General features: G+C 49.5%; 1 protein-coding gene across 3 annotated transcripts in view; it reads left to right on the top strand.

The window, feature by feature from the left end:
* Window positions 1–13,132, top strand: part of GPR137C (G protein-coupled receptor 137C) — an 18,276-nt gene continuing 5,144 nt past the window's right edge. For all 3 annotated transcript variants that reach the window (XM_065685224.1, XM_065685223.1, XM_065685225.1), the window contains exons 1-6: window positions 1–463; window positions 7,931–7,974; window positions 8,743–8,971; window positions 11,927–12,076; window positions 12,639–12,761; window positions 12,882–12,997. In XM_065685224.1, the coding sequence (XP_065541296.1) occupies window positions 95–463; window positions 7,931–7,974; window positions 8,743–8,971; window positions 11,927–12,076; window positions 12,639–12,761; window positions 12,882–12,997 (1,031 nt within the window). In that variant the 5' untranslated portion in view covers window positions 1–94. The remainder of the gene's footprint in view (window positions 464–7,930; window positions 7,975–8,742; window positions 8,972–11,926; window positions 12,077–12,638; window positions 12,762–12,881; window positions 12,998–13,132) is intronic.

The raw sequence follows: 13,132 nt of genomic DNA on the forward strand, positions 1-13,132 counted from the left end.
TGCATGGGGGTGTCCAGCCGGGGCTGAGGGGCGGGCCGGGCGCGCGCCGCGACCGTTGGCGGGCCGTTGCCTCTCCGCCGCCTCCCGCTGCCCCATGAGCGCGACGGCGGCGGCGGCCCTCGCCGAGGGGGCGACCCTGGCTGAGGGGGCTGCCGTGCCCTACGCCGTGGAGCTGGGGCTGACCGTGCTCCACACGGCGCTCTACGCCGCCCTCTTCCTCTTCGCCTACCTGCAGCTCTGGCTGCTCCTCTACTACCGGGAGCGGCGGCTGAGCTACCACACGCTCTGCCTCTTCCTCTGCCTGCTCTGGGCAGCCCTCAGGACCACCCTCTTCTCATTCTACCTGCAGAACTCCCTGCAGGCCCTCCGCCTCCAGCAGCCTTTCGCCCACTGGCTTCTTTACTGCCTGCCCGGCTGCCTGCTCTTCTCCAGCCTCTGCCTCCTCAACCTCTATTTCGCTGAGGTAAGTTTTTCCCGTGGTGGGGGGCAGGGACACACTGAACCCCCACCCTGCAGGACGCTGGGGCTGAATCCCCCTCTTCAGCACCCCTCTAAACTTGGAGGTGCACAGAAGTGTGCCCTGAAGCCGAGGGGTGGGGTGAGGGGGTGGGGGGTGGAGGTGTGCCCTGACCAGGCATAGTGAGAGGGGTCTGCTCTCAATGTAAGCTTTGGGGCAGGCTGGGGAGATGCAGGGCTGTGCCCTGGATCCAGGCTTGAGGGGAGGCACAGAGATTATGTCCTGAATTCAGGCTTGGGGGTGGGGTGGGATGTGGGGGGTGAGCGAAAAGTGTGCCCCAAATCCTGGCGTCAGGGCGGTGTGGGGTGCAGGGTTGTGCTTTGAATGCAGGCCCTGTGGGGTGGCATGGGGGGGGCAGGTATGTGCTCTCACTCTGGGGTTGGGGGGTGCAGAGATGTGCCCTGCTCCCGGGTGGGGCTTTCCCCTTTGCACCCCTACAAGGGGTGGCAGCGCCATGGGGGTCTCTTGAGGGATTGTTTTGCATCTTCTTTTAATTGATTCCCCTTCTCTAAAGAGGACCGGAAAGTGGCAGCAGCAGGGGCTGCTCTGGCCTGGAGTGATGCCAACCATTACGTCACCAGCTAGAGCCTCTTCTGCTATTGTTGCTGCGCTCCCTCCTTCTCTCCATCTCTCCGCTCCGCTGTGAACTGAGCTTGTTGCTCTGCAGCTTGTTGTCAGACAAAAACCCTGAGATCCCTCTGCTGCCCCAGACAACAGCCTGGGGCTGGAGAGGTGGGCTGCTTCTTAGTGCAGTGATCGCTACTGGGACGGTGCAGAGCTGCTTGTTATTGTTGCTGAGATATATTCCTCTGTTTCTGGATTTCCCATCACTTGTATTTCTGATTTTAATTTTTTATTCTCTGTTCTCTAGTCCTTTCGCTTGTCTTTATCTTTTTAAAGCCTTGGCTCTCCCCTCCCCTTCCTCCTCTGAATATTTTGTTTCTGCTCCAGTTTCTCGTGAGCAGCCCTTTGCTTGCCTGGCTTCCAGTTTGGTGGTTTGTTTCATAAATAGGCTGTACTTTCCTTCCAGCTTTGTTGTTGTTGTTCAGATTCTTTGCTCTGCAGCTCTCAGCTGTTTGCCAGCCTCACAAAGGAATCGCTAGCACTCACTGAAATCACTCCATTGCTCCAGCGTGTCACCGATGGGAGTTATGATTTCATTTTCCTGGGGACATCAACATTCACATGATAATGTGAGACTTGAAGCGGTTGGGTTGTTGGGCTGTTTTTGTTCTTTCCCCTCTGACACAAACACCTGGAAGCTGGGGTAAACTGCCTGTTGCAAAAGCTTTGGTGCTAGATATGCTGCTGATCAAGTGGCAGCAAAATAACAAATGGTGCATAGTGTGCATAATCCATCTTGGCTGTTAAAGGCAGCCTGACCTACCAAACAGCAGGTGTTTGTTTGTCCCTTGAAAGAAGCTGAGGGAGGGATCCCCTGTTCTGGTACCACAATGTGGCTGGATTTCAGTTTTCCTCAAAGTCACTGGACTTGACAACAGATTTACCTCTTTGCATGCTTGTTAAAAGGCTTCTTTAAAGAATGGCAAAGTAAATTCAAATAGGTTCTCAGCCTTTCCTTCTTTCCATGGTGTCTGTTTTTCAGTGGTCTCTGGCTAAATATACCCCATTTCTTTCTCCCTGAGAACCTAGAGCCAAGGGAAATCTTGTCTGAGGAAATAAGAGCTCAGAATCCAGAGTGGGGAAGGATAAAATGACTTAAGATGGGTATGCATGCTTAATTACAGAGAGGATCTGACCCTTGGCTGTCACAAGCAGAGTGGGTGTCTGGTACTGTGTGGTGTGGTTGGGTGGTCTCCCAGTGGTGGCAGGTAGAGAAGCCTGCAGCTCCAGAGGTCTGGTGAAGGTGTGCAGCTAGATGGGCTGAAAGCCTTCGGTGCTTTTCTGGTTTCCATTTTAACAAAATAAATGATGCTGAGTGGTGATATTTAGCCTCTGTTTGGGCAACAGGCTGATAAAACTAGCCCATCCTTTTCTAGACAGAAGGGTGCTGGTAGCTAACTGAGATGTGCCTGGCTTGGCTGTGTTCTGTTGTTTTCCTCTTGGAGCACAGGAGGAGTTGTGGTAAGAGGGCTTAGGGTGTAATTAAACAAGATTCCTCACTACCTGGAGGAGAGAAACTACAGTGGAACCACAGTAGTTTAGCTGAAGTGGCTCAAGAGCTAGCGATGACTGGTGTGTTTACTAGTGTGACCTCAAGCAAAACCTGCTGTGGAGGGCCTGACCATTCCCAGTGCTTAAGGGCTAGTTGGTAGCAACCTCTAGAAGGGCATTAGGCTTCTGCTGTTCTGGGGGTGGTGTCCTGCTCTGAGATGTCCTCAGATAAAAGCATAGGCTGCTTCTGTGCTAAAGGCCTGGCTGATTGTCTTTGTACACAGTGCCTCCTTTGTGGAGATGCTGGATAAATGGCATCTGTATAAGCAGTGGAAGAAAACGTGGCCTGTGCTATGGTATTTGAACTAATCTTGCTTGACTTGGAGAACTCTGCAGGCTGTGTACAAGCTGGGGATGAAATGGTGCTGGATAAGGGAAGATCTTCAGGGAACAACAAATACCCATGGAGTGTTAGCATTATTTTGTGTTCTGGGGCTGAAGTTCAAACGTAAGAAACTGTGTGGTGTACCCCTTTCTGTGGGGAGAGGCTATGCTCTTCCTGTCCCCTCTTTGCCCTCGCAGTGCCTGGGGAAACGTAGAGGCCTGAAAAAATGTGTGTGGGATGCTTATTTGGAGGTTGCAGGGGGATTTTGTCACCGCCTGGAATTTCTGCCTGGAATTTCCACCTGGAAAAGGTAGAATGCCTTTTGCTTGTGAGTGTCTCCCTTTCTGCTTCAGCTGTTAGAGTCCATTTCCAGGAAATCTGGAGTTTCACGGTACATCAGGTCAGAATTACTCAGATCTGCTCCCCATCTTGCCTAAAGTTGGCAGAACAATGGCTTAGACATCCAACCCAGGGTGTCTTCCTTGCTTCTGGAATAGCTCCTCTACTGCCAGCTAGTCATCGGCTTGAGTAATGCCACCTTTCCCAAGAGTCTGCTAATTTGTGCTTTGCCCCAGGTCATTGTCAGGAGCAGAGTACATGGAAATGTAGCCAAAACAACCTCCATCTTGACCCTTCCAAAGACCTTCATGAGCACTTGGCATCCTTGTCTCACTTGGGAGTCAGCAACTCTGTGCAACAATGAGTAAGGCCTTCTGCGGGCGCGGTGAGGCTCTGCCAGACTGGTGTGGCCATAACCCTTAACCTGTCTGCGTTTCCTTAAGTGTTCCATCTGATTAGATGACATCAACCTCTTTCATCCCTTGCTGCTCTAATTGCACTGGAGCAGACATGCATGGAAAGAGCATCCATCCTGGGAGCTGTTTGTCCTTGCTGTCCTGTATCTTCCTGCTTTCTCAGATGGAACACTTGGAAAAGCAGTCACCCATTCTTGTGTTCTTCCACCTTCCTTGTCTAGCATACAGAAGTGCACCTAGCATGTGCATTCTGCCTCAGAGGGGTCACTTAAACTCAAAACTGCTCTAGCTGATAGCTGATGATTCCCATGGGCCCTGCAGTTCCTGAATGAACAGGTGGCCATGCCAGCAACCAGCTATTCCAGGAAATCATGGTACATGCAAGTTGTACCCTTGTTGTGTTTGTGATGGAATAGGATGAACTCAGTATTAGTGGGGCTGGTGAGAGATCCTCCTTACACGTAGTTCCAGCTTTGTGTCTGAGTGGTGGGTGGGGGCTTGAACACTTGTTATGGAATGCAGTCCCAAAATAGTCTGTGCTGTGCTCTGATGCTTGCTGCTGAATGAGTGTGGGGCAAGAAGGAATCTATGGATGTTCTTGCAACTGAGTGAGGGCTGTGGTCATGCCAAGGCAGGACACGGTTATGTTGTGCATTGGGAGCTGAACTTGCATCAAGTGATACAACTTCTTGTATCACCGAACTTGTTATTTCTTTATGGAGCAAAGGAGACTTTGATTTCATCAGGCAGAGAATGCCAAAGTTTTGGCTCTCATGGACCTCTTGGATCTGTTGTGAATGGCTGTACCAAAACCAAGTTGAAGTGCTATCTAGGGCTTGGTGTTAGGCCTGAGGTTCTGGCTTGTACAGGCACTGAAAGTGGCCCTTAGAGCCATCCGTGGGATATGTCTGTCACTTGTCATCTTCTCTTAGCAGCTGACACCTCCAGTACACCTAAGGATGAGTGTTTCTTAAACAATGCTCTGAAAACATACCCTTAGCAAGTTCATTTTCTGGGTTCAGTGAAGTGAGCAAGGCATTAGTTTTGTGAAATATATCCACTCATCACAAAAACCTCTAGCATCACGGGGGACTTTGAGGTCTAGCTCTTCCGAGCCTTGCCTTCTTATCAAGCCTGTGGCTGATGTGAAGTGCTCAAAGTATTTGTGGCTCTGGAAAGACAACAGTATTGCCTAAGTGTTATAAAAGGCTGGCTTAGGAGTAAATGTTATCATCTCTTCTGCTCTCTGCTAGCAGAGACCTCTCTGTTCCTTATTTTCAGCAGGCAACTGCATGACTTCTGGGGCTGGTCTCAGCTACAAACTGCAGGAACTGTTCATTTTGCAAGGGTTGCTACTAGCAACTTGGCATAATGCACCTGTTTGAGGGCAGGGGTCTGTATTTCCTATTTTTATGAAGAATGGGACTACTCCTGAGCTCTCTGCACTGGCTTCTTCACAGCAGAACCCTCAACATCAGCTGTCTTTGGGTTTTGAAAGCAGCAGAGCTAGTCCAGTGCTAAAAGGCTTCCAAGATTGTCTCAAGAGTAAGAACCCACAGATGTGCTGAGCGCTACTGGTGTCACTTACTGACCCAGCTCCTATGAAGGAAAAGCAACCATCAGATGAGTATCATGTCTTAATAACTAAAACCAGTGTAAACAGAGATGCCTGTTCTCTTCTTCAAGTTATAGGACTAAGTAGCTGGGGGCTAATAAAAGTATAAAGCTGATGCAGTGGTCTCCCTCTGCTTTTCATGGCAGCAGTTCAAGCGTGAGTCTCAGGTTGCCATTGCACTCTTAACCCTCAGACAGCTTTGTGTGCGTAGTCCCAAGTGCTGCAGGGGAGGGTCTTGGGAGACAGGGCTGCTGCAGAAGCCAGCATCTTCCTTCTGCTTGCCAGTGCCATTTCCCTGCTCAGCTGAGGGGCTGTTCTCACCCAGGGTGATGAGCAGGAATACAAGGCATGGACTGTCTGCACTGCTGCTTAGAGGCTACAGTTAGGTTGCTGTTCTGGGTGTTGGAGCAGAAGTGCAGATATCTTAGATGGATTTCTGTGCTGTGTGAATGGGTGCTGAACCATGAGGCTTTCCAGCTGGATGTCCTTGATGTCTGTTTTGACACTCCTTAAGTACCTGAATATAGCCTACACGCAAACTGAGGACAGAGAAGGAGCTGGGGATTTCTCTGTTTTGAAGTCACCATGTGATCCTTCAAGGCCTAGGTTTTGTGAAACTCAGATGAACTTTGGGGCTCAGTGAATTACGGCACACTTCTGTGCTTCTCTGGGCTGGTGTAAAGTGGGGCAACAGCAAAGAGGACTTCAGAGATTGCCTGTAGTACTGAGCCCCTCAGCTACGGGGGCTGGATACCTCCCTCTGCTGAGGTGCCATCGTATTTTCCACGAAGCACCTCTTGAGGTGGTCCACCCTCAGACTGGGAAAGATGATGCAGACAGTGAAACTGGCTCTCCATAGGCTTGCTGAAGCTGTCCGATACCCTGTAGGAGGGCTTTCAAATGCTTGAAACTACCACAATGGATCAGGCAACCCTTGAATCCTTAAATGTCTCTGGAAATCCTCTTGGCAGGAGCCTGATTTCTAAAGCTTCAGAGTGCCATTTCTACCTTGGTGCTGACTGGAAGGCAGGAGCCAAGAAGTCCCATCCGAAAAACAGGCTGGCTAAGGGTGCTATGAGATGAGTGATCCCTTGCTGCAGCCAGAGCAGGGAGGACTTCTTGCAGAAACAATGGAACTAAACCCTTACAGCATGCAGTGATCCCACAGTGGTCTTGTGCTGACCACAGTATGTGGCTGCTGGATCTAGCTAGATGGCTGTCTACTTCTTCCCAAGTTCCTGCAGTCTCTAGTCAGGATATGGGCTTTGTCTGATACTGAATGTGACCTCAGCTCTAGGATTCTCCCTTGTGGGGTCTGTATGAGGATCTGCACTTTTCACAGGACAAAAGCCAGTTCTGCCATGGCTGTGCTGTTACCAGCGAGTGACAGGCAAGCTCTATGCAGCCCTGCCAGCATGCTGCTTTCCTGCTGCTTGTCCTGGCAATGTGTGAGCACTGGTTAGCTGTCCTGTTGCAGTAGGACCATGGTGCTCACATCTCAGCTGTGACTTTGTAGTGTCTGCTCCTTCCTAAACTGGCCATACTTCCTTAGGCTAGAAGTCTGCCCCTGTGTGTGCTTCAGCAGGAGGACCCCTCCAGCTCAAAGGGGCATGGAAGTTTGCCATAGTGGGAAGAGTGCTGTAGGGCTGCCTGAATATGATCTGATCAGTCTCTTCCAGCCTTCCACACACAAATGGCTGAGGGTGCAGACAGGGGTTCAGGCCCCTGCAGCCTGAAGAGAGGACAGAGAACCTTTGCCTTGAAGCACTGGTCCTTCTTGTGCAACTTTCAGCTTGAGTCTCCTAATACCTTCTGTGGTGAGAAGACTCACAGAACCCAGATCCACTTTTGGACAGAGTGAGTGTTGCTTTGGAGAGTGAGAGAGTCTGCAAATAGCTATCATCTAAAACACTTGTCTGCCAAGTGTGCTGTGCAACTTGGCAGGCTGGGCCTTCCACCTCTGGAGGACTTTCCACCATCTAAGAGTTACTTTTTCAGGTGTATTTGGCCTACAGACCTCTTAAGGGTGGAGAAGCTGTGAGCTCCAAATGCCTGTTAGAGCCTGCAAGTCATAATCCAATACCAAAGGGCTATTTTAGATGAGCTATTTGTCTTGTTAAAGTGCAGCAGCTGAAGAGGCCATCTCAAACATGGGAATCAAGCATGATTGAGGTCCTAAAATATGCAGCACAGAACACTGGACAAAGTAGATGTATTTTTGAATTATCTTGGTGACTACTGAGTTCCGAAACTCCCTGCTTTTCTTGAAGTCCTTAGGAGTGGTGTTAAAACTCCTTGTCACGTATGGGGTATTTAAACATTTATGCCTGTTGGTTGCCTACATCTGGGCTTAGCTCTTCTAAGAAAAAGACTAACAGTCTTTTGTGCAGGTGGGTCCAGTGCAAGACTTGGTGCTAGCAGATAATCTAGAGTCCTTCAAAATGTCCAAGTGGATACTGGCTCCCCTGTTGTATGTGTCCTTACTAACTTTAAAGGAGAACTGTAGGTCACATGGGGTAATGCTGTGCAAATCTTTCCCCTAGGTCATATTCAAAGTGAAATGTGCAGCTGAATTCAACAAGTACAAGTAAGTGATACTTTTCTAATGTTACCTTTAAAGCTGGCTTAAGGTAAACTCATGCTGCAGTGCCAGGAATGGGAGCCTCAGACCCCAAAGACTGAAGAGAGCTAATGCCACCTCTTGCTGTGCTCTGTCAAAGGATTAGTGGTAATGGTGTGCCTTGGAGCAGGGCTGGGAGCTTCAAGGGTACCACAGAAGCTAAAGCATATGCTGCATGCCTCCATACATATCATCAGTCTCCAAGTACTGGTGCTGCTAGTAACCTAGATGCACTCTTTAGGTCATTCTGAGCTGTCCCACCCCAGAAAAGATCAACAGGATGAGTCCTGAGCAATAGGTGACACCTGTGCTTGTGCAGCCGAAGTGTTTACTGTCCATTTCCAGGGAAACCTACAATGGAAAATGTGAGCTCTAATGGCTTTCAATAAAGAAATTGCAGTGGTTGTGATGACTCACAGCTTATTGACTGGAGTTAATGCAGAGCTAGAGCTACACTTAAAATCTGCAAGATAAGAACCTGACTGTCAGAAGATGAGTCTTGTAACTCATGACTACTTACAGTGCTCATGCATTATGAGAGCAGCTCAAATACTCTGCAGACTGGCTGTCAGTACAACCACTGAAACTTGCTGGAATGTCTGATCTTCATAGCAAATAGAGCACTGGGCATGCTGGGAGGCTCTCTTGCCTGATGAAACAGGAGGGTGGTGCAGAATGAGTCCAGAATTATCTCAAGCTCCACTTTTTTTTTTTCTGCCCCCACCATCTCTCCAGGGTGCTGTTGTATCTGGGCTCCATATTTACCAGCCTCTTCTTCTTAGTTGTGAACTTAACTTGTGCAATGTTAATCCATGGTGAGGTCCCAGAGAACCAGCTGAGGTGGATAGTCCTTGCCCGGGCCCTGGTCAACGACAGCCTCTTCATCTTCTGTGCCATCTCGCTGGCTTGCTGCATGTGCAAACTAGGGAAGATGTCTTCAGCAAATGTCTACCTCGAGTCTAAGGTAGGTAAATGCCTTGTAAACTGCACTTGAACTGCACAGTCATCAGCTGGATTCTCAACTGTATCTGTGTGTGCTTACTCAGAGCAATGCTGGCCTCATGACACCTGCTACTCTTGCTCAAATTCTCCTTCCATCTTGGAGGTGGTGGCTCTTAAACTCCTCCCTCCCACAGAAAGTGCATGCTCCTGCTGTAGGAATGAAGTACCCTGCATGCCTTAGAGGGATACACTGTCCACAGCTTTACTGGTGTGACAGAAGACCTAGCTGCTTATGCTTTTCAGGTTTAGAAGTCTTAATTTAGGGTTTGACGGGAAGAGAGGGTTCTCTAAGAATGGCAGATGCAGTTTCTGCAGTATATTGGCACCAAGGCCAGGAAGGTCTGCAGCAGCTTGTTGTATCTGGCAGATATATGACAATTCTCTGAAAAGGGGATCCCCCAGCAGTCCAGCTTTAGCTGCCTGATTACTTGAACCAGGGGCAGTGCTACCCTGTCCTGGTGAGATGAGCATCTTAGAAGGGGAGGAGAAGTTGCTGTAGGTCCTGCCCTAAGGCAGGTGAGGGTCTGAACATGGACAGCTCTTCTCAAGCAGATAGGAAAGTGAGTAAGCCACCAGCAGTCTTATCATGGCAGTAGGCTGGAATTAAGTGTGAAGTTGAGCTGCCTCCTCTTCCTCTGGGAAGCCATATTGCTCCTATCAAATTCTGGTGTAGGGACCTGACCTGTTGAGAAGGGAGACAGGAGTCTCCTGGTGATCCTGAAAACATCTGTAGGAAAAACTTGAGCAGCTGAGTATAGTCAGGCTCAGAGAAGCCAGCTGCCTGCCTCTAGTGCTTCTGAGCTATTGTCTTTCCGCAGTAGTACAGCTCATCAGTCTTTGTGCTCTGAATCCCTTCTCTCCAGGTGTCAGAAGGTGGGGCTGCGGCCTCCTGCAGAGACCTTTTTTCCAGTGTGCCCTCAATCAGGAATGAATAAGGGCTTAAAGTACTGTCACGCCTATTGGATAGCTGTGTTCTGCTTCAGGAAGAATTGGGTACAAGCTGCCTTGCAGCAGACACTGCTGCAAAGACATTCTGGATCCAGACACCTGCCTTGCATTGGCTGGAGACATCTCCTTGCTCCTTAGCAAGTCATCTGCATGGCTGCTCAAAGTGCTGCAGTCCACTGACTTCCCCTTCATGAAAGGGCAGCCAGAGCTGTGCTCTCAGGGTTGAACTGAGGCTTTCTGTAGAAGTCTGGGCCTCTTAAGCAGCAAAGAGTACTGGTGGTTGCCCAGACAATAGGTGGCTGAGATGGGCTTCTTAAATGGCCCTCCTGAAGCTCCCTGCAGAGTCTTCAGATTGCAGCCAGGTGACCTGAAGTGAGACAGGAGCCATGACTAAGCTGAGAACCTGCACATATCCCTGCTTGTATGGGCCAGGTATCCAGCTCTGGACACTTACCAAATTCACCCAGCAGTAGTTTACGAATGCAGCAGCTTTCCCTATTTATATGCCTGAGGCTGCCTGCAGGCTGTGCTCTTGTACAACATGCTCTAGAGAAGCTTGCTCTCCTGTTGAGTACCCAACCTGACTGTTTGGTAAAGGTCTCTTACATTTAAATGTTCTATCCCTTCCCTGCCTTGGAGGCATCTCCTGACTTTTGTTGTCGAGCTGCAAAAATAGGGTGGGAATGAGCAGAAGGGTTACACAAATGCCTGAAAAGGTTGTCCTTCCTCCTGAACTACAGCTGCAAACCTGCTGACACAAAGCAATACACCAAGGCTGGAGGGGCCTGATGAGGCTGTTTCTTCCACCACTAAAGGTAGAAGGTTGAAGCTGTTTCTCACTTGAGTAGGAGCAGCCAGCTTCTATACTGTGGTCCTTGCAAGTCTCCAGCTGACATCCCTAGCCTTTTGCCTCTTATCCTGCTGGCCTGAACACCAAGGGCCCAGCTAACAGTGCCAGAGCTGGCTGTGTTCTTGTGCTTCAGTGGTATCACAGGGATTTGTCTGTTAGCAGCACTTTCATGCTGACTCTTCCAAGATCCTACCTTGAGTGAATGCTCTAAAGCTAGGAAAATAGAGCTCTCATACCCAGAGCTTGGATGTGGAGCAGGTCAATGAGATGAGCTTCCTGAGCAAACTGCTTGAATACAAAGGTGAGCCAGCTGTTGCAATGTGTTTGCCTGCCTGCTTACTAACTTGGTGGCTGCCAGCAGGCTATTAAAAGACTTCAAGGATGTATTTAGCAAAGAAATTTGAGATACTTGCAGATCAGTTGGCTTCCTCTCCTATGGCTAGTTGTCGAGGAAAGATAGGTACTGTGACATTCAGGTTGCTCTTCAGCTGTTCTCTGAGAACACTGCATCTGAAATGCTGTGGAGGAAAACTTTCACTGGCACAGGACAGCTAGCTACCCTTTATGCATTGCTCTGTGTGCAGCAAAGCCTGGCTTGTCCCACAACAGTGCTGGAGTTCAGGTGCTGGGTCCTTCTGCTTGTTCTCAGAATTGCCTACCCCAAACATTTGGGCAGCTTTGAATGCAGTGTTTGTCTAGGAATGTCAGGGGTACTGAACTGCTGAGGAGTGAATGAGCCAGGTAGACATTGCTGCTATAGAATCTGACCGAGGTCTAGAAGCAGCAGCTTGATTTTTCTTAATGGTTGTTGGTTGGCCTTCTGGAGACTACCATAGTGTGCGGGATAGCATCTCTCTGGACCACCAGCTTGAAGCTGATGGTGACACTCCTGTGCCTCAAGTCTTCCCTGATCCCAGGTGACACAGGCTGTGGAACTCATAGCACAAGATAGCTCTTAACCAGCCCTGAATATTTTAGCAGCAACATACAAATATTCTAGCTCATTCTTGCCTGCACAGCCCCTTGTGTGTTTAAGGGGAAGAGGAAGGAAATTGCAGCTCTATAGGAAGGTGTGTATTAAAACTGTTTTGTTTGGGTTTTTTTTTCTTCCTGTTCTAGGGAACATCTGTCTGCCAGGCTATTCTTGTGGGGTCTGTAGTCGCTCTTCTATATTCCTCAAGGGCTTGCTATAACCTGGTAGCTGTGGCCATATCTCCAGACAATGTTCCTGGTCCTTTTAACTATGGCTGGGACAACCTTTCAGACAAGGTAAGTGTGACCCCCTATCCAGAGATATCCAGAGTAAAGTGAAAGGCAGTTACTCCATCCTGTGAGGGGATGTGTAGGTGAAAATGGAGCTCTGGGGGTGTCTGTTTGGCTGCATCCCCAGATGAGCTGGCTTTCTGCCTTCAGAAGCCCTGCTTGCTTTCTCCACCAGAGCAAACCTCAGTCTTCCTCTATCTGGCTGCTACTTCAGGATGGATACTCTGTTGAGCTCTTCAGTTTTAGCCTGCCAACTCTTCTTCTGGGGAGAGGAGGAACAACTCAACTAGAGCAGAAGAGTAATGCTTAATCAGGCATGGCACTGTGCATGGGAGTCACTGGTCTGGGGAGAGAGCTAACAGTGCCATGGTAGCACGCTGGAGAGAACTCTCTCACTAAAACCAGTAGCAGCAGTCAAGTAAGAATCACTATTCTGGTTTAGGGACTTCTGCCCTCATAAGAGTTTCTCTGTATCCTTAGTTCTCAGCTGTGTGCTGTGTCCAGCTTTGGGAGCTGTGTAGCTCTGCTAATGGCTATGGTTAGAGAGACCTCTAACTTCCATTCACAGGTGCATGCGGAAGTGAGCAGTGAAGAGTATGTGGTGTTTGGAGTGGTCCTCTTCCTCTGGGAGCTGATGCCAACAACTTTTGTGGTGCTGTTCTTCCGGGCTCAGAGACTCAGTCAGAACTTGGTAAGCCTGAACAAGCTGCTGCAGTTTGAGGAGCCCTAGTGTGCCTGGGCTGTGGGGCTGGCCTTTAGGTAGACTGTCAGAAACATCTCTATTCTGGTGTAACTCCTTTGTCTTCAACAGACTCCAGCGGGGATGGTCAATAGTCATAGTTACAGCTCCAGAGCCTACTTCTTTGACAATCCGAGGCGCTATGACAGCGATGATGACTTGTCGCGGCTTGGGGCCAGAGAAGGAGGGTAAGTGTTGTGCTGTTTGCTGCCTGTGTGGAAGCAACAGGGGGATTGGCTTCTGCTCTGGGGCGGGGGGGGGGGGGGGAATTGGTATAATAGGCAGCCTGGGTGAGGTGGACAGAGCAAGAAGTCTTTCAACTG

The sequence above is a fragment of the Lathamus discolor genome, chromosome 6 (genome assembly GCF_037157495.1).
Source record: "Lathamus discolor isolate bLatDis1 chromosome 6, bLatDis1.hap1, whole genome shotgun sequence".
Classification (NCBI taxonomy): Eukaryota; Metazoa; Chordata; class Aves; order Psittaciformes; family Psittacidae; genus Lathamus; species Lathamus discolor.